The 21865-nt window shown below is 36.0% G+C and overlaps 1 protein-coding gene across 8 annotated transcripts in view; it reads right to left on the reverse strand.

Annotated features, from left to right (window-relative positions):
• Nucleotides 1–21865, reverse strand: part of PLEKHH2 (pleckstrin homology, MyTH4 and FERM domain containing H2) — a 110101-nt gene that overhangs the window by 17641 nt on the left and 70595 nt on the right. For 6 of the 8 annotated variants that reach the window (XR_010934061.1, XR_010934060.1, XM_067703119.1 and 3 more), the window contains 7 exons: nucleotides 18961–19069; nucleotides 17899–18011; nucleotides 11583–11762; nucleotides 9589–9686; nucleotides 7794–7971; nucleotides 6758–6913; nucleotides 4805–4902 (listed from right to left, as the gene is read on the reverse strand). Coding sequence is in view for 4 of the 8 variants with exons in the window: in XM_067703119.1 (XP_067559220.1) it covers nucleotides 4805–4902; nucleotides 6758–6913; nucleotides 7794–7971; nucleotides 9589–9686; nucleotides 11583–11762; nucleotides 17899–18011; nucleotides 18961–19069 (932 nt within the window). In the remaining 4 variants the exon portion in view is untranslated. The remainder of the gene's footprint in view (nucleotides 1–4804; nucleotides 4903–6757; nucleotides 6914–7793; nucleotides 7972–9588; nucleotides 9687–11582; nucleotides 11763–17898; nucleotides 18012–18960; nucleotides 19070–21865) is intronic. The other 2 variants (XR_010934063.1, XR_010934062.1) reach the window with 1 other exon arrangement.

The raw sequence follows: 21865 nt of genomic DNA on the forward strand, positions 1-21865 counted from the left end.
TTGTCTTTTGGTCTTCTTTATGGTTTCCTTTGCTGCGCAAAAGCTTTGAAGTTTCATTAGGTCCCATTTGTTTAATTTTGTTTTTATTTCCATTTCTCTAGGAGGTGGGTCAAAAAGGATCTTGCTGTGATTTATGTCATAGAGTGTTCTGCCTATGTTTTCCTCTAAGAGTTTGATAGTTTCTGGCCTTACATTTAGGTCTTTAATCCATTTTGAGCTTATTTTTGTGTATGGTGTTAGGGAGTGATCTAATCTCATACTTTTACATGTAGCTGTCCAGTTTTCCCAGCACCACTTATTGAATAGGCTGTCCTTTCTCCACTGTACATTTCTGCCTCCTTTGTCAAAGATAAGGTGACCATATGTGCGTGGGTTTATCTCTGGGCTTTCTATCCTGTTCCATTGATCTATATTTCTGTTTTTGTGCCAGTACCATACTGTCTTGATTACTGTAGCTTTGTAGTATAGTCTGAAGTCAGGAAGCCTGATTCCTCCAGCTCCATTTTTCGTTCTCAAAATTGCTTTGGCTATTCGGGGTCTTTTGTGTTTCCATACAAATTGTGAGATTTTTTGTTCTAGTTCTGTGAAAAATGCCAGTGGTAGTTTCATAGGGATTGCATTGAATCTGTAGATTGCTTTGGGTAGTAGAGTCATTTTCACAATGTTGATTCTTCCAATCCAAGAACATGGTATATCTCTCCATCTATTTGTATTATTTTTAATTTCTTTCATCAGTGTCTTATAATTTTCTGCATACAGGTCTTTTGTCTCCTTAGGTAGGTTTATTCCTAGGTATTTTATTCTTTTTGTTGCAATGGTAAATGGGAGTGTTTTCTTGATTTCACTTTCAGATTTTTCATCCTTAGTGTATAGGAATGCCAGAGATTTCTGTGCATTAATTTTGTATCCTGCTACTGTACCAAATTCATTGATTAGCTCTAGTAGTTTTCTGGTAGCATCTTTAGGGTTCTGTATGTATAGTATCATGTCATCTGCAAACAGTGACAGCTTTACTTCTTCTTTTCCGATTTGGATTCCTTTTATTTCCTTTTCTTCTCTGATTGCTGTGGCTAAAACTTCCAAAACTATGTTGAATAAGAGTGGTGAGAGTGGGCAACCCTGTCTTGTTCCTGATCTTAGTGGAAATGCTTTCAGTTTTTCACCATTGAGGACGATGTTGGCTGTGGGTTTGTCATATATGGCCTTTATTATGTTGAGGAAAGTTCCCTCTATGCCTACTTTCTGCAGGGTTTTTATCATAAATGGGTGTTGAATTTTGTCAAAAGCTTTCTCTGCATCTATTGAGATGATCATATGGTTTTTCTCCTTCAATTTGTTAATATGGTGTATCACGTTGATTGATTTGCGTATATTGAAGAATCCTTGCATTCCTGGAATGAACCCCACTTGATCATGGTGTATGATCCGTTTAATGTGCTGTTGGATTCTGTTTGCTAGTATTTTGTTGAGGATCTTTGCATCTATGTTCATCAGTGATATTGGCCTGTAGTTTTCTTTCTTTGTGACATCCTTGTCTGGTTTTGGTATCAGGGTGATGGTGGCCTCGTAGAATGAGTTGGGGAGTGTTCCTCCCTCTGCTATATTTTGGAAGAGTCTGAGAAGGATAGGTGATAGCTCTTCTCTAAATGTTTGATAGAATTCGCCTGTGAAGCCATCTGGTCCTGGGCTTTTGTTTGTTGGAAGATTTTTAATCACAGTTTCAATTTCAGTGCTTGTGATTGGTCTGTTCATATTTTCTATTTCTTCCTGATTCAGTCTTGGCAGGTTGTGCCTTTCTAAGAATTTGTCCATTTCTTCCAGGTTGTCCATTTTATTGGCATAGAGTTGCTTGTAGTAATCTCTCATGATCTTTTGTATTTCTGCAGTGTCAGTCGTTACTTCTCCTTTTTCATTTCTAATTCTATTGATTTGAGTCTTCTCCCTTTTTTTCTTGATGAGTCTGGCTAATGGTTTATCAATTTTGTTTATCCTTTCAAAGAACCAGCTTTTAGTTTTATTGATCTTTGCTATCGTTTCCTTCATTTCTTTTTCATTTATTTCTGATCTGATTTTTATGATTTCTTTCCTCCTGCTAACTATGAATAGAATTTAAACGTTAGTTACCAAATGGTTTTCTATGAGAACAAGTTCAAAACCTATTAATTAGATCATTAACCCCTAAATCTAATTAATTAAAATTCCATAACTTACTAAATATAAGCAAAAATTCCATGATAAAGAGAGCTGGTGCTTTAGTTTTGCTTATTACAGTGCTGCCTGACAGATGAAGAATCAAGTCCGCAGCTGCATGGTAGGTCACAGCCAGCTCCCCTCCTAACTGTGTCCCTGGAAATTAGGGCTCATTGTCTAAGCCATTTTACACATGTGCAAATCACAACCGCATTTAGAAACAGTACTTTCTCATAGATGTGGCTATCCAGCCATTTCAGATTTCTGTTAAAAATTAAACGTTATGATCGAGTTGCTTTTTCTCTGATGTCAAAGATACTGTCATAAAGCTTTGTTGTTGTTAACAAGGCATTGTGTTATTCATGACTGTCTTTGTCCTCCCTGGTGGTGTTTGCTAGACTTGGCACAGTAATTCTTACGTCTTTCAGACCACTTTTCTCCATTTCATCCATTTAATTTTGGTTCCAACTGTGGCCATCACAGTCAAAATCAGTATGTATTCAGCATTCATAAGCTATGCAGTGTTAGGAATAGTCTTAGACATGGACGTAATTCCACTTAGTGCCAACAAAACCAAATGAAAATTCCTGAACCTCTTCTACATAAAGATATATGGCAGGTCAGGTCCAGGAGCTGGCTTCCTTCCACAAAAGACACAGGCAGCAACACGGACCTCTGGATCAGTGCTTCTCAAAACTTAGCATGAGTAAGAATCACCTGGAGAGTTGTTAAAACAGACTCCTGGCCCTTATCCCCGGACATTCTGACTTAGTAGGCCTGACATGGGGCCAAATAATTTGCATTTCAACGTGTTTCCATGTGATACTGAAGCTGCAGATCCAGGACCCACACTTTGAGAACCACTGCTCCAGCGATCACAAAACTAAAACAATCATCTGGAAGGTCCACGTCTTCCAGCTGCTGTTCTTGCCAGTCACCAAAGGGCCACAGATGAAGACTGCCATCAGTGGAGACAGGTTCCTCTGGGAGTACAGCCTATTAGATTTCTAGTATCTAAATAATCCTGCTTATCTCTACGAATAGGAGATTTTAAAACCTTAGATACCAAAGCTTGACAGTTACCTTCTCGTTACCCAGAACTCCTGCGAATCACCTCAGCTCATGAACCCCTGAACAGAGAAGCTCTCGTGGCTCAAAACCACCATTCAGATCAAAGGAGTCTGTTCAAACAGTGGTGACCCTTCAATGTCTGAGTGTGTAAGAGGAATCCACAATATGAATGCACAATATTTATTTAACTGTTCCCCTATTGATAAACTTAAGTGCCCCCTACAACACTTATTTTTCACTGTTATAAAGCATACTGGAATATTCTTGCCCACTTGTGCGGGTATTTCTGTGGAATAAAGTGTCAGAAAAAGAGATCCTGAACTGGATCAAAGGCTGTTACATTCTTTATGTTACATAGTACCCTTACTTCTCATATCCCAATTTCAGATCTATGAACATATTCCAAAAGTAGCCTTCTGAAAGAAGTCAACACTTCACCAACAATTCTACCAGGCTCTTGGTCTGATATTTTAGATTTCTTACTTTATGGGATATGAGTCAAATAAAACAAGAAAATACTTTTTTTTAGTTTTTTTGCTGTTGTTGTACAGTTAATATGACCTGGTCAGTGAACACTCTTTATTAAATACCACCTTCTACTAATACATGGAAGAAAAGAAGATATTAAAAAAGAAAGAAAGAAAGAAAGAAAACCTGATTGCTGATCATTTGCCAAAGTCTTTTAAAATTGTATCAGTTGAGAAAGTGAGTGCTCCAGCCCTACCAGCTTTTTCCCAGTTCCTGAAACACTGCACAGCCTCCTTATACAGGCTTTGAACATCCTTTTCCATCCATTTCCACTCTCAGCGCCCTTCTGACGTGGGCATAAGCATCATTTCCTTAAAGAAGCCTCCCAAAGTCTCCAGGCTAGGTCAGGATTTTTGCCATGTGCTCTCACAGAGCCATGCTCTTTTCTTTCAGAGAACTTAATATGTTATTATATACTCATTAGAGTCATTGTAAAATTAGCAACCGTCTTCCTCACTAGCCTGTAAATTCCAAAAGATGTGTCTGTTTTTATTATCATTTTATCCAGAGCATCTAGCTAAGTGCCAGGCTTATAGTTGAAGCTCAATAAATACAGAGGAAGAGAGAATATGAAAGAATAAGAATGAATGGATATGAATCTATCACTTCTGAAAGACTTGGGTAAACAAATACTTCTTACTACAGATCTACAGTAGGGTATTTGAGTATTCAGTCTTATGAAAAAATGTAAAATAGTGTTAAAGGAAATTTTGAAAGTGAAAAATTATATCAACTACCCTAAGAGAGCAGCTATATTTTCCTATAGTTTTTTTCTAATCTTTGTCCAAGTGCATATTTTTATAAAATATAATTATTCATGACATTAACAAACTAGAATTAGAGAAAAAAATTTATATGACAGTTTCTTCTTCCTATAGAAAGAGTTACCATTTATAAGAAAACATATAAATGAATATAACTTTTAAGGCTATTCAATAGGAAACTAAATTGTAGGTGCATGATTTGAACATAGACGCATACTCCCACTTTGGCACTTGGCAACGGCATTACACACCTGTTTTTATAAGTGAGACGAACGGTTCTCGTACCTTCCCATTTCCCGGGCTGCTGTTCTTTGGAAGCCTGTTCCCATTTAGAGATAATGTCACAAATCTAGAAGGGAAGTGGAAAATGGAGATTCATAATATTTTTCACATTGGGTATTTTTTGAAGACAAGCATGTCTATAGACTGAAATTTTTCAATTAATGTGATCAAACCAAATGGACTGGTGCTTTCTGTTCTAAGCTTCTGCAGCTCTGAGTTTAGAATTTAATTATAAATCACTCTTTGGTCCTCTTATCCTTTTGGACACACATTAACTTTGGACTATGGCCATGAATTTTTTACTCAAAAAGGAATCTTAATGAAGGACTGCATGAGACTGGAAACAAGAAGATTCCAGGAATTTTTTCATGATTTAGTCACTGAAGAAGAAACTTCCCACCTTCTGAGTTTATAAAGATGGGAATAACTGATGTTATACCAAAGAAATCTGAAATATAATGTTAAGATTTTTGATTTGGAAAGAACAAAAATTCTTCAGGAACCAAATAAATGTTTGTTTGTTTGTTTTAGACTGGTCATTTGAGAATTATAAATAACAGTTTTCAGAATTATGGGGTAAGCAGTTATTCACCAAAGCCCCTGATATTTACTCAGTTCAAGCCAACCAAAAATACTAGCTTATCTTATTGACTAATTATTAACAGTGCTCAAGGAATGTCTGTCTCAAAAATTTACATTTGGAATTGTTGATCTAAACAGGATATACTTGGAGCTGAGAAGAAAAAGACATTCATTTATCTAGATGTCGCAAAATGCAGCTGAAGAAATAAGGCAGCGGTGGGGTGGAGTGAGGTGGAAATCCTATATTCTGACCAGTACTCCTTAAGGAACTAAGTATGAGCTTTAACATAGTCTGCGGAACCCCATGGACACCCAACAGATCGTTCTGCAAGTGGAGCTGGGCTTCTGGCAGTTAGATGAAAGTACTGATATTTCACATGTTCTAAACTCATGGGTGTGTCCCTTGCTTTGCCCCAATTCTTTAATCTCCAAATCATAGAAATACCTTTACTCCGTAACAAGGTACTTATTCCCAAGAGCAATCAAGGGCCACATCAAGTAAGAGGGTCCAGACCTGGTTCTAGCTGTTTGATTTGCCATAAATCATTTTTCACTCTGGGCTTCAGTTTCCTCATTTGCAAAATAAGTGGGTTATTTCTCTAAGGTTCCTTATGGTTCTATATTCTATATTTTTAATTGTTGCCATTGCTAGATGGAAACTTTATTACAGTTATTTTACTATGACCTAGAAAACATTTTTAAAGAATCTTCCAATTCTCTGTCTTTGCTCATGATTTTCCTTATATCTGGAATCTCTTCTTTATTTCCACAGGTCCATATTCTACCAATCCCTCAAAGACCAGTTGAGCTCTTCCCTAATTTCCAATCTGAACTTAATCTCTCCCTTTGTAGAATGTTCACCTCGCTCTTTATATATTTATCACTTTCAGATTGAAGGTTATCAGTGTATAAGGCTACTCTTTCCTAAGCAAATTAGAAGTTCACTGTGTGCAGGGACAATTTCTCGACCTTCTTTATACTACCCACAGGGTCTGGACCAGCTCCTGGGACACAATAAACAGTTCCATGAATATTGCTGAGTGAATGAATAAAATGGAAAGCCATTTTATTAGACCTTCCACACCTCCACTCTTTTTACCCTAATATTTAGGGTATTATTACTATTATTAATCCTCTTCTTCTCTTTAACATGGAGTATGTGTGTGTGCAGATTGTATTAAGAATTCTACGGCTTCAACAAAGTCCTGCAATATTATTTTTATTATGAAAATTAGATTGCTTAAATTTTTGGAAAATTCTTGAGCTAAACTTTTTGCAAATAGCAGAGTAGCTTCTTTGCTGTTTTCTGGGTCTGCCTCCTTAAAAGGAGTAGGTTTTACCTTGATGTTTCCTTGAAGACAATGCTCTAAATCCCTGCCAGAAGGATCATCTGTGAACAATGCAAATCCAGACTGTGCTGGCCTCCTCATCCCTGTATCCTGGTTCAAAGTATTCAAAAATTCTTCCACTGTGGTGGATGCATCAAATCCAACTACCTAAACAGAAATAACAAAGTCGTTCTCTTAATAAAAAGGTACAAACATTTCAAACTTAGATTTCAGGGGGGAAACAGGGCATTCTTGATGCATGATTAATGATAGCATATTTATCTAGGTGTTTTAACTTTTTTTCCAAAGCTCCGCTGGAGAAATTTAATGTCATCTTAGTCATTAGCTTGATGTAAGAATTCAGAAATCTTGGCTTCAGCCAACAGACATGAATTCAAAATAGAAAGATCATTTGACAGCTGCAAACATCTTGCAGAGATATTATGCCTGCCCATTAGAAGCAAACCAAGAACTACAGTACAATATGTAATCTTTAAGCAAAGGAAAAAAAATAAGCACATTTAATTTTTGTTTCTTTAATATGCAGTTAAGTATCTGAATTCCATGATAAAAGGCTTAGAGCTACAAAGACTAATTGTTAGCTTTGGAACATGTTTGCTTGAGTTAATAAGCAAGCAGTTAGATCTGAGTTGGGAGGGCTTGGACAGTTTTCCCAGATAATTCCTGAGATCTGGAGATTTTAAAGAGACTAAACCTGTACACATCCCACACGTTAGTAATTATTTTCTCACCTAGCCGGTACCCAGGTGGGGAAAGGCCTCAACCTTTTTGTTTTTCTCCATCAGAATTATAATGGTAGTGAAACTCCTCCCTTATTTGGTTCAATTATGGATTTTTTTAGTGTGAATCCTTTTTAGCAAAACTATTTCACAACTCAGCTGTCCTGACAGAAGGTCTAATACATTTGCATATTTATCACTGCCAGGAGCTGACAGAAATAGGGAGACAGTCTCACTTCCCAGTTCCACAGAGTGCACTTAGAATTCTAGACTAAGCATGTTTTCACTGGGTAGAAAGTCTAATCTACCTGATATATCCCATTCATGAAGTGTACGGGGATACTGAAGGGCAAAGAATGATGATATGGGTTTCGAAGAAGGGTGGAAAGAATTTCCATTCTTGAGGGTCTTGCTTCTCGATCTCCATTCTGTTGCGTTCTTTCTACACATCGTTGGCAGTAAATGGCATATTTTCCAAATTCTGTCCTATAATACAAAACTTAAGATAAAGCCTAAGAACAAATTTAATTAAGACAACCTTTTACGTATATGAAACCATTAAGAAAGCTTTCCTTGGTATACAAATATTACAATGTATTATGCTAATGTTGACAGTAATTTTTCTTTTCTTTTTTTTTTTTTTTTTTTTTGCTGTACGCGGGCCTCTCACTGTTGTGGCCTCTCCCGCTGTGGAGCACAGGTCCGGACGCACAGGCTCAGCGGCCATGGCTCACGGGCCCAGCCGCTCCGCGGCATGTGGGATCTTCCCCGACCGGGGCACGAACCCGCGTCCCCTGCATCAGCAGGCGGACTCTCAACCACTGCGCCACCAGGGAAGCCCAATTTTTCTTTTTGAGTGATATTAACTGCTGTTACTTTTCTCAAATTCTAGTGTCTTTACTTTTGCTACTGACTAAACCAGACTTCCCCACAAAACAATCTTTATTGTTATTGTATTATTACAGTCACAAAATAAATTTAAAATTACCAGACATTTTATGGTCAATATATAATGATTATATTAACAAATATAAAGAAAATAACTGTATAAAGACTAGTACAGGATAACTTAAGAAGTGCATGATGAGGAGAGTTCTCTTTTGAAGAACATAGAAGTTAATGCCATTCCTTCTAAGCAAGGTAAGAAAATATCTTCAAACAAAAATAAAAATATATTTTCCTTTTTTGCAAAACATGCACTTCTTTAAAAATGTTAAATGTTAAACAAAACCAGTGGAGTAAATAAATCCAGTAAAAGCTGGATAGAGATCTTATTTGCCCTCATTTGTTATATGTAATTTTTATTCTGTTTATAAAAGCAGGTTGATAATATCTCTAAATATATTTTTATTCCAGTGCCTTCTAGGTAGACTTTAAAATGTCACCTTTGTCTGGAGGGGTAGGGGGTCCTCAGTGACTGCTATTGGAATCACATGACCTTGATGACAGAGTCTCCAAAATATATTATGAGCTGGAGTATATTTTCCTACTGCTTTCAAGTTGTTTTTTGATTCATCATTTGTTTGTTTGTTTGAATCCCAGAGTCTGTTTAAACAACCTAATATGAACCTCTTGGACAAAATGATCCTGATAACCCTTGGCTGGGTGCCCTGGGTCTCACTGTAAGAAAGCCCCTCTGACAGCTGAATTTTATGAGTCTTTTTCAAAGGAGTAAAAATTCTGAAGTAATTCAAATACATACAATTATAAAAGGTGGGAAGACCATCAGAGAAGTCTTCTACATAAAAGAATTCAATGTGAAGAAAATAGTAATAGGAAAAATAAGGAAACAAAATAGTTGCTTTTATTGAATGAACACCCACTAATGATAACACATTCATACTTGAAATGTACATAGACTTTTCACTTAAAATATTCTTTGTCAGTTTTTCAAGCTTTTACTGTAATCTTCCATAAGAGATTTAACATAACAAAGGAAATATTTTCCCAGCTCCGCATAAATGATAACCAAAGGCTTCCTGTACCAACATTTGTTTCACACATTCTTCCACAAATGTACCTGGCAGGTTACCGAATACCTTTGACTTATTGTAGACACTCAGAGGCCACATAAATGGTTTAGCTGGCTAGAATTCTGCGTACCTGGAATCTGCATTCCTCTTTAGGTGGAGTCTGAGGAGCCACAGGAAAGGATGATGGGGAAGGAAGAGCCCAACACAGAGCGCTAAGAGCTGCCAGCCCTGGGCAAAGAGAAGCATCACAGGTCAGACACCATGTGGTCATCAGAGATCCAAGTCAGGGCAAGTATGACTGACAGAGGCTGTGAGAGCAAGGGGATGATGACAGTCTTACTTGACCCCACATGTTTTTGCTTTTTCCATATATGCATTATCTGCTTAGAGCGTTTATAATACATAAAAACATAAAAGCTTCCTATTGGGTCAGAACCATAATCCATCTAGTTGTATATATTGTTGTCTACAACTGAGGTACCAGAAGACATGATATGGTAGTCCTTTCTGATATCACACCCAAAGATCAGGGAAATTGTTGCTTTTTGTTCATTTATGTATTAACTCATTCATTGAAATATACGTAATGGCACTGAGAAAGGGCAGATTGAAAAATAGTAAAAAAAATTATTTATACAAAAAGCAAAACCTATCTACCCATATATAGATACATACCTAAATAAGGGGCAAGAACAAAAATATTAACAGAGGTATGTCTAGGTAATAGAATTGTATGTGATTTTTATTCTTCTCTTGCTCTGGACTATATTCTATTTTCTATCTTAATTTTTTTAATTAAGCAAGTATAACTTCAATAATTTTTTAAATGTCATATAAAAAAGGAGAAGGGGGAAAGGCCCTGCCCTTGAAGAACCTACAGTCCAGGAGAAGACATTATATATTGAAACAGTAATTTATAATATAATATCGTTAATACATTGTAATAATATTTTTTAAGTATAACCAATGGAGGGAATGACTTACTGTTGCGGAAGTCAGGAAGGAATATATGGGAGAGATGTTGCTTGGGCTGGACGGTGAAGTCACAGGTAGGAAGAAAGCAGAGGGATCCAGGTAACAGGAATAATGCCAGGTGCAAGGTGAAGGATAATGCAAAGGCAGGGTATGTTTGAAGAATGGGGAGAGTTTATTCATTCACTGTACACTGGAGGCAGGAAGTATAAAATGAAGTGGAGAAAGAGGAGGCCACTGGAGCCAGACTATGAAGGGCCCTTGATTCACATAAAGATTAAGCTTCAGAACCCCTCTATGCACAGGTCCCCTCCAAGTCCCTGAGACAGGCCCGACGAGCTGTCCTAGTCATATGACATGGTCATACGTTCTTTTAAAATGTGTAAAAGTAATGTATTTTGTACTCTTTTTCTTGGAGAGTATTCGCTGCATAAGCTTCAAGTCCCACAAAACCTGGATCCACCCCTGAGAGTCTTACAGGCTAGGGTAAGAAATTTCTATTTTATCCTGTAGTTGACAGGGAGTCAGTAAGCAAAGATTAAAAGAGGTATTCACTGAAGAGTAAACACAAGTGACCAAAAACCCCCTGAAAATAAATTCAACTGCACTAATAATTAAGGAAATGCATCCAAAATCAATAGTGAAATACTACTTTTTACCTGGAAAGGAATTAAAAGAAGAATTACACTGAACATTGTTGAAGATATAGGAAAATTCTAGAAGTGGACTCAATGAAATTCACTGGACTTGCACACAAAATTTAGGTTCAAAGATGTCTAATGTAGTGGTATTTATTATAGGAAAAATAACTGGAAAAACCTAAATGTATAGTAATTGATATTAATGCAACTAGTATTAATGTTTTGTAGACTATTGAAGGCTATAGGGGAAATGATTATGTTCTATAGTTTTTAAAAAGTAGTATGTACACTGTAGCTCTAGTAATGTGAAAAACTGTGAGTGCATAAGATATACACATATACATTTATATATAAATATAGAAACTGAAAAGATATACATAAAAATATTAATAGCTGTTTTTCCATTTCATACTTTTTGTAATTTTCCAAATGTCTGTATTGAATATGTATTTTTCTTACAATCAGGAACACAACATCATTTAAAATTGCATGTATATGTATCAACAGATACCTGCAGTGGTCCTGGTTGATTCTGTGGCTGTCTCCGTCTTGTCTGTTTAATGAGCTGACAGCAAATTTCATTCTGTAGCTCAGGATGTGTCAAACAGATTTGCAAAGCACTCTGGGCTAGAGATATGTGGTAATCAATTGCAGGAGAGTCAACTGCTGCATTTATAAAAAGTTGGCAGGTCTGAATTAAATGAAAAAATAGATATACTCAGGGTGAGAAATGATCAGATTTATTCTGCATGAAATATTGATCCTCTTCTTAGCAATAGCTTTTGTTTAAAAGGATGGAAAAGGATATATTGTGATAACACTAATCAAAAGAAATCCAGAGTGGCTGCATTAATATCAGACAGAGTAGATTTCAGGGCAAGGAATTCTGCCAGAGATAAAGAGGGTCATTTTATAATGATAAAGGGGTCAGTTCATCTAGAGGACATAACAATCCTAAATGTTTTAATAACATAGCTTCAAAATACATGGTGCAACAACCTATAGGACTATAAGGAGAAACAGACAAAGTTCACAATTAAAGTTAGAGATTTCAATATCCCCTGTCAATATTTGAGAGAACAAGTAGGCAGAAAAATCAGTATGGATTTAGAAAATCTGAATAACACTATCAACCAACTTGAACTCATTTGTAGAATACTCCACCTCAGAGCAGAATATGCATTCATTTTAAGGGCATATGGAACAGTAATAGTCCCTGGTCTACCAGACTATAAACTTCATAAAGACAAGGACTCTTTCTTATTTATCTTTGTATTCTCTACACAGCACAGAATTTCTAAACTTATTTGACTACAATCCCTTCCCATCTTTATTTTTTTCTAGTAATACCAATTGGCATCTTTAAAAACTAGTTTACTGAGGAAAATATTTTGGGAAATAGTAGAATAAATAACTTAAAATGAATGCAAATAAATACTTTTTTCCCCCAAAGAGATTAAATTTTGGAGTAGGTTACTAGTAAAAGGTTATAGCATAATCTTTCCTAGACATTTTCCAAAGTAGGATATTAATACTTATCATTCTTCATTTTAACAGTTCATTGTAATAAAACTGTGAAAATTTGTTTTGTTCCTGACTAGAGGAGTAGGTACACTTGCCTGAGAAAGTTTAGGATGGATTGCCTAAAGGCAGGGGAAGCAACTTCAATACTCATAAAGTGTTCTATCTATGAATTCTTAAAAATACTTGCATGCTAATTGAACCCCAAATTATTGTAATAATGTATTAAATAAATTTGTAGTTATAGTGTAATATATATTTGTTTCAATGAATTAAATATATTGGGCTTATTAATGACATTGATATTTGGGAGTAAAATGAAGTTCTGAGAGTGAAATCAGTTTCTTTTGAGCAGGCTATTTTAAAATGTCAGTCTTTTTTTCTTACAACAAATGTCAGAAAACAAAAGAAGTACTGCTTGTGACAGCATATAGTTGGATCGTGTTTTTTTATACAATCTGACAATCTCAACCTTGTAATTGGAGTGTTTAGACCATTTAAATTTAATGTAATTATTAGTATGATCAGGAATAAATCTTCTATCTTGCTATTTGTTTTATATTTGTCTCATATGTTCTTTTTGGTTTTCCTCTTTTTCGGCCTTTTAAAAAATTACTAGAGTATATTTTATGATTCTGTTTTATGTCCTTTATTGGCTTATCAGCTAAACCTCTTTGACTTTTGTTAAGTGGTTGCTTTAGGGTTTTAGCATATATTTTAATCTTATCACAGTCTACCTTTAAGGAATATTATACCACTTCTTGTAGTATAGGAACCTTACAACAGTATACTTACATTTCCCCTCTCTCAGTCTTTGTGCTATTATTGTCATATATTTTATTTCTACATATAATTTTAAACTCCACAATACAATGTTATTATCTTTCCTTTAAACAGTCAATTATCTTTTAGAGAGATTGAAATAATAAGGAAAAATTCTTATATATTTACCCACATATTTGCCATTTCTAGTGCTCTTCATTCCTCTGCATAAATCCAGATTTCCATCTGGCATCATTTTCTGACTGCCTAAAGGACATCACTAAACATTTCTTGTAGTATTGGTCTTCTGGGGAGTAATTCTTTCAGGTTTTATATATCTGAAAAAGCCTTTATGTCACCTTTGTTTTTGAAAAATATTTTCACTGGATATTGAATTCTAGGTTGATAGATTTTTTTTCCTTGCAGTACTTTAAAGATGTTACTCTACTATCTTATGACTTGTATAGTTTTCAATAAGAAGTCTGCTGTCATTCTTATCTATGTTCTCTATGTGTTAGGTTATTCCTCCCAAACCACCACCCTCTTTATAACTTGTCTAAAGCAACTGATTATGATGTATATTAGAGTAGTTTTTGTCACATTTCTTCTGTTTGAGATTCACTGAGCTTCTTAAATTTGAGAGTTTTATAGTTTTCATTAAATTTGGGAAAAGAAAATTTAAGCCATTATTTCCTTGAATATTTTTCTGTTGCCTTTCTTCCTTTTGTGGAACTCCAATTCCATATATATTAGGCTGATTGAAAATATACCATTGCTCACTGTACTGTATTCAATTTTTTTCAGTTTTTTTTAAACTCTGTGTTTCATTTTGGATAATTTTTCTTGCTATGTCTTTAAGTTCACTAGTCTTGCCTACTGCATTACCTTACCTGTTGTTAATCTCATCCAGGGTATTTTTTTCATTTTAGCCACTACATTTTTCATCTCTGAAAGTTCAATTTGGATCTTTTAAATATCTTCCATTACTCTTCTTAAAATGCTTATGCTGTCCTCTACTTTCTTGAATATATGAAGTATGGCTGCTAGTCTCCAAGATGGCCCCCAATGATCTCCATCTCTTGATATTCAGACAATATCTGAGGCAATCCCCTTCCATATTGTACTAGAGTTAGTCTGTGTGACCAGTAGAATATGGCAGAAATGATGATATGCCATTTCTGAGGTTAGGTTATTAAAAATCAATGTGACTTCTATCTTGAGTACTCTACTTGATGCTTAGTGCATTAGGAGGTCTTTCCATTCTGGATGATAGGAATACAAACTATTTTCAGCTATGTGTAAGCTCCAGGAATTTTTTTTTTTTTTTTTGTCTATTCTTTTCTGGTAATTCTTTCCCTAGCCTCAGGTAGTTTCCTCACACACATATGATTATCAGTTCTCAGCTAAAAACTCAAAAGGAACCCTCTATGAATCTGTGGAGCACTTTCCCACTCTCTTTTGCTCACTCCTCTCAGTTTTGTGAATTCTAACCATCTTGGCCTCCTCAAATTCTAAACTCTGTCTTGGTAACTCAGGAAGACTGCCAAGCACCATCTGGGTGTCCCTCCATGCACTGTGGTCATGAAACTCTCTCCAAGATATTAAGCTGCAACGATTGTAAAGCTTACTTCATTTGTTTTCCTGAGGATCACTGTCCTGCACAGCCTGTTATTCAAGTCTGAAAACCATTGGTAGGGTAAATCCAGTTCCTGTTGCTCCATCACAGCCAAAAAGCAGAAGTTCTTCCTTTTATCTTCTAACTGGTTGTTGTTTGTACGTGTAAAAAGTTTTGATTTCTGCTTATTAATTTTGTACCTCACTATCTGATTGAATTATCTTTTTTTTTTTTGAATTATCTTTTTTGTTTGTAGTAGTTTTTTAAGTTTTTTTCCCCAGGTATACAATTACATAATCTGTAAATATTTGCATTTCCAATTTGTTCCCTTCTAATTTGTTTTCACTGCCTAATTGCAACTGGTTAGTACCACTAACAGAATGCTAAATAATAATAATATTAATAATAATGGGGATACACTCTATACAGATTATGCTTTAATAAGAAGTTTTTAAAATATTAATGGGAGTGAGTATCATTGTCTTGTTCTTCACTTTAATGAAAATGTTTAAAGCATTTCCCCATAAAGCATGACATTTGTTTTTACTAAGCAGGAATATTTTATTATGTTAAGGAAATATCTATCAGTATTTTATGAATGCCTTTTCACCATCTATAGAGATGACTGTCAACTTAATAATAAATAATATTAATAGACATCCTAATATTTAGCCATCCTTGATTTCCTGGAACAAATCCCTCTTAGTCATGATTAGTATTCTTTTAGTATGATGTTGGATTCTGTTTACTAATACTTTATTAGTTTTTGTATGAAATGCTCTGTTTTCTACAATATTTTCTGGGGTTTGGTAACAAAGGAATACTCACTTCACAAAAAGAATCTGGTGACATGATGACTGAGAATTGCTTCAAAATAATCCAATCTTGGGGAGCAGTGGGGTTGGGGAGAATAAAACAAAATTGGTCATACGTTGACAACTGTGGAGCTGGATGATGAGTATCTTATACTTCATAATATTCTCTCTACTCTTATATATGTTTGAGATTTACCCCCAAAAAAGTAAAAGAAAAAAATTTTGCAAAAGTTCCTTCTTTCCTATGCTTTGGGACAGTTTAAACAGCATTGAAATTAACCACACTTACAAAGTTTAGTAAATTTCCCTGTTTAAATTTTCATTCACCTGTGTAACTGGTTTTCACCATTTATATTTTGTTATAAAGTTGATCACTTCATCCAGATATTCAAATATATTTGTATAAAGTCTTTCTTGCTTTGGATATTTGTGTATTCTACAGGTGGATTTTTAAAAACGTTAAAATTATGGTAATTTTAAAACATGAACAAAAGTAGAGAGAACAGTATAATGTACCCATCATCTGGTGTCAACAATTGTCAACAAGCATTTTGCCACACTTGTTTCGTTCAACCCCTGCATCCACTTTTTTTCTGTAGTATTCTAATGTATATCATGTTATTTTACCAATACTTCAGTAGGGCTCTCCAACTGATAAAGATTTTTTTCCCATAACCATCATGTCATCATTATCCCCTTCCCAAATTAACAACAATTCCTTAGTATTATCTAGTAAATATATAATTTTTTGAGATGGGTGAAATGTAGGCAAGAAAAAGCCAAAAGAGAGACAAAAATTGAGACTTTAAGAGACTACGGGAAAATGAAGTACCAAGGTCCCAGTGCAGAGTCAAGACATGAATCCATAGAAGGTACATTATATTCTGAGACTGGAGTAATGGAGGAAAAAATAGATGAAAGAATGTCTGTTGAGAAGGGAGATTCGAGGTGATCAATGCCATCTAATTTTCCCAATGAACTAGAAGGTAACTTTGTTGTGAGGAGCATTACTAAGTAGGGAATTTGAGGGGATGTGACCAAAGACAAGCAAAAGGAGAGACAGTTGACCCTAAGGAATGAAGACCACAGATTTACATTGGCTCCAGTCCATACGGCTGTTTGATGCTCTCTAGCAGTATGTATGCGATTAATAGGGAAGCAGGCAAGACAGCAGCATTGATCTCGGTTGGGGTTCAGCTGAAGATTGCATGGAACTACAGGTCCCAAGGAACTATGAGTATTAATGAAAGTCATCCAGACTAGATAAAGAAGGAAGAAAAGCCAAGAGGCAGTTATTGTGCTCTCTCTTGATCTCAAAGAAAATAAATGGCTCAAAAAAATGTCTTAGTGAGGATGAGAAATGGAAGAAAGAAAATTAGAGAGCTCATGGGCTAAGAGATTATGGTTAATGAAAGACACATTAGAATTTAAGCTTTTAGAAGTGGTGTACTTATGAGGAATGTTGAGGTCAGGGTGTGGACATGGAGAATTGGAAGGTGAAGCAGGGTAGAGAGGAAGCTTACTGACATTGAGAAGGTCAGGAATCTTAAGGCCGTGGCATTGGTGAGTGAAGTGATAGCAAAGTAATTCAGGTAATGGCAAGATTTGAGGCAGAGAGAAAGATGTGAGTTGGGAGCCAAAATCCTTAATGAAATTTGAGGAGTTACCAGAAGGTGACTGATGACAGAGATGATGGGGGTGGAGGATTAAGAGTGATATAGTTGAATAGTAAGCTTCAAGTCACCACGGATTTCTAATAGAGGTTGAGTAATAAGAATGTGAGAGTAGCACTGGAGAAGAAGAAGGATATTGATCCCTCTCCCAACACTGAGGTACAAGTGATGTCAGGAGTCTCTCCATTTGAGAGGTTGAAGAGGAAATGATTCTTCTGATATTAAGTGTTTCACATGGCCCAAACCATAGATAGTTTACTGCAGTAAATCTCAAATCCTCACTCAGAAAGCATATTAAATTCACCTAATTTTATTTCAGTAGATTTTCTTAATCATCATCACATTTTGAATTTTCTTGAAAAGAGTGAAACTTTATAATCTGAAGTTTTATTTTTTCCTATTAAATTTTTTAACAATATATAACTCCATATAAAATCTTACCTTAAATAATTTAATTGCTTCTGTCTGTAGAGCTTCCGAAGGTAGTGTTGTCAAAGGAGAAATGAGTCCTTCTTTGCTGTGACACAAAGTAGGGTGTCTCCATATCTGAGAGGCTAAACACAGAATGAAATATGAACAGGAAATAGAAAGAATCACTTATTTTGGCCTCACATTAAATCAGTCCTTTAGAAATTACCTCATTCTGGCTTGGCTCACAATTTAAGTCATAAAAGTCATGAAAAACCTCTGATAACATTATTTTATTTCAGTTTCCAGGCCATTGGGATTCTCCTATTTCTGTTTTGGATAAATTAAAGCTAGAAGAGTTTGGTAGAAATATTCTAGGCCAAAACAAGTCTACCAGGGCGTTGTCATGTTGCTTAAATGTGCTAAAGATTGGTGACCTAGGTGGGGAGATGACTGTACATGAGAGGGAGCTGGGGGAAGATACAGAGAGGAGAAGCCAGAGCAGCAGGAGACAGAAAGATAAAGAGGAACTTGAAGTCATTCCTAAAATCAACATTTATTAAATTCCTATGCTAGACACTGCAAATAAAATGTGATCTCTATTATTAAGTAAAGCAGAGCTTAGAATCTAGGCTCTCAATGGGGAAACCTTAGCCATAAAACAAACTTCAGTGCAAAGCAACAAATGCTATAAAAGTTTTAAATGGTAAAGTGCATTGGGATATAATTTTAATATTTATTAGGCACCTTTTATGACCCAGATGCTGAGTTGGGATGGGTTGGCTGGGGGAGCTCCTAAGGTAGGTAGGATTTCATCAAGTTGGTGGGGAATGTGAAGGAAGAAGGGTGTTCCAGGCAGAGGGAGTAATGTGAGCAAAGGCAGAGAGGTGTGACAGGATATGGACATGTCAAGGAATGACTGTGTCCTTAGAGCCGAAGAACCACAATGAGAATCCTGGCCCATGACAAGCAAAGCCTGTGAGAAGATGGGTACATCTCAGGGAAACAGGAACCCGCAAAGTGAAAACTCTATTAGGCTAAGGGAGTTAGGGGCCCATTTCATAAACCATAAAGCCTTGTACGTTATAAACTTACAAGGTTCCCCTTCTATATTTAGCAATTTGCAAACGAGTTGTTCAAATTCAGATCCAACATTTACATTGTTACTTCCAGCTGCAACAGTCAGGTGATAAAGCCAAGTGTCCTTAAAAATCAAAACATATTAATAGAAATGTTAACCAAGAGACAGTTTTTGATGACTTAAGGAAAAACACAACTTGCATAAACAGTAGAAAACTTTGACAATGGAAAAAAAACACTCTTAATTTTTAAATAATAACTAAAAGCCACTTAAAGAGTTCTGAAGCCAGCTTATTTGAATTGTGCTCATAGTACCTTTTCCCCATTGTTCACATTTAGAAAAGCATAAGAAAATTAAGAAAGTAACGTGACATTAAGAGACTAGAATAAATACAACCAATTAATATTCTTTTATGAAATACAACAAATTCTATCAAATTTAAAATCTGACTCCTAGTACATACAAATAGAACATATAAAATACCTAGGAAATCCAGAAAATTTAAAGAAGGAAATAATACCCAGAAGGAACATACCTCAACACAATAAAGGCCTTATAAGAAAAGCCCACAGCTAATATCATACTCAATGGTGAAAAAGTGAAAGCTTGTCCTGTAAGATCTGGAACAAGGCAAGGATGCCCACTCTTGCCACTTCTATTCACCATACCACTGGAAGTCCTAGCCACAGCAACAGAGTAAGAAAAAGAAATAAAAGGCATCCAAATCGGAAAGGTAGAAGTAAAATTATCTCTGTTTGCAGATGACATTATCTTATTTGTTGAAAACCCTAAAGGTTCCATAAAAACACTGTTAGAACTAATACATTTAATAAAGTTGCAGGATACAAAATCAACATACAAAAATCAGTTGTGGGGACTTCCCTGGTGGTGCAGTGGTTAAGAATCTGCCTGCCAATGCAGGGGACATGGGTTCGAGCCCTGGTCCAGGAAGATCCCATATGCCACGGAGCAACTAAGCCTGTGCGCCACAACTACTGAGCCTGTGCTCGAAAGTCTGTGAGCCACAACTACTGAGCCCACATGCCACAACTACTAAAGCCCATGCACCTAGAGCCTGTGCTCCGCAACAACAGAAGCCACCGCAAGGAGAAGCCTGCATACTGCAAGGAAGAGTAGCCCCCACTCACCACAACTAGAGAAAGCCCACACACAGCAATGAAGACCCAACACAGCCAAAAAATAAGTAAAATAAATGAACTAATTAATTTTTAAAAATCGGTTGTGTTTGTACACACTAACAATGAATTATCCGAAAAGGAAATTAAGAAAACAATCCCAAAACAATAGCAAAAAAAAAAAAAAAAAAAGAATAAAGTACTTAGGAATAAACTTAACCAAGGAGGTGAAAGATTTGTACACCAAAAACAATAAAGCACTAATGAAAGAAACTAAAGCAGACACAAATAAGTGGAAAGACATCCAGTCATAGATTGGAAGAATTAATATTATTAAAATGTCCATACTACCCAAAGCAACCCATAGAGATTCAAAGTAATCCCTATCAAAATCCCAATTTTTTTTTTTTAACAGGAATAGAAAAAACAATCCTAAAATTCACATGGAACAACAACAGACCCCAAATAACCAAAGTAATTTTGAGCTAGAAGAACAAAGCTGGAGGGATCATACTTCCTAATTCAAAATATATTACAAAGCTACAGTAATCAAAATAGTATGGTACTGGCATAAAAACAGACATTAGGTCCATCAATGGGCCTAATGATTGCTTCATTAGGCCAATGGGACAGAATAGAGAGTCCAGAAATAAAACCATGCATATATGGTCAACTGATTTTTGACAAGGTTGCTAAGAATACAGTGGGCAAAGGATTGTCTCTTCAATTAATGGTGTTGAGAGAACTGGATATCCATAGGCAAAACAATGAAGTTGGAGGGCTTCTCTGGTGGTGCAGTGGTTTAGAATCCGCCTGCCAATGCAGGGAACACCGGTTTGAGTCCTGGTCCCGGAAGATCCCACATGTTGCAGAGCAACTAAGCTTGCATGCCACAACTACTGAGCCTGCACTCTAGAGTCTGTGAGCCACAACTACTGAGCCCGCGTGCTGCAATTACTGAAGCCCATGCACCCTAGAGCCTGTGCTCCGCAACAAGAGAAGCCACCGCAATGAGAAGGCCATGCACTGCAACAAAGAGTAGCCCCTGCTTGCCACAACTAGAGAAAGCCCATGCACAGCAACGAAGACCCAACACAGCCAAAAATAAGTAAATAAAATATATATTAAAAAAATGAAATTGGACCCTGATATCACACAGTACACAAAGTCATTTCAAAATGGAATAAAGACTTAAACATCAGACCTGAAACCATAAAACTCCTAGAAGAAAACATTGAGAAAAAGCTTCTGGACACTGGCCTTGGCAATGATTTCTTGGGTATGACACCAAAAGCACAGGCAACAGAAGCAAAAATAGACATGTGGAATTACATCAAACTAAAAAGCTTCTGCACAGCAAAGGAAACCATCAACAAAATGAAAAGATAACCTACTGAGTGGGAGAAAATATTTCAAATCATATTTCTGATAAGGGGTTAATATTTAAAATACATATAAAACTCATGCAACTCAATAGCAAAAAGACAAACAATCCAATTAAAAAATGGGCAAAGGATCTGAAAAACATTTTTCCCAAGAAGACATACAGATGGCTAACAGGTACACAAAAAGGAGCTCACATCACTAATCGTCAGGGAAATGCAACTGAAAACCACAATGAGTTATCACCTTACACCTTTTAGAATGGCAACTATCAAAAACAGAACAAAACCCCAATAAGACAAGAAATAACAAGGTGAGGATGTAGAGAAAAGGGAGCCCTGTACACTGTTGGTGGGAATGTAAATTGGTGCAGCACTATGGAAAACAGTATGGAGTTTCC

The sequence above is a fragment of the Pseudorca crassidens genome, chromosome 14 (genome assembly GCF_039906515.1).
Source record: "Pseudorca crassidens isolate mPseCra1 chromosome 14, mPseCra1.hap1, whole genome shotgun sequence".
Lineage (NCBI taxonomy): Eukaryota > Metazoa > Chordata > Mammalia > Artiodactyla > Delphinidae > Pseudorca > Pseudorca crassidens.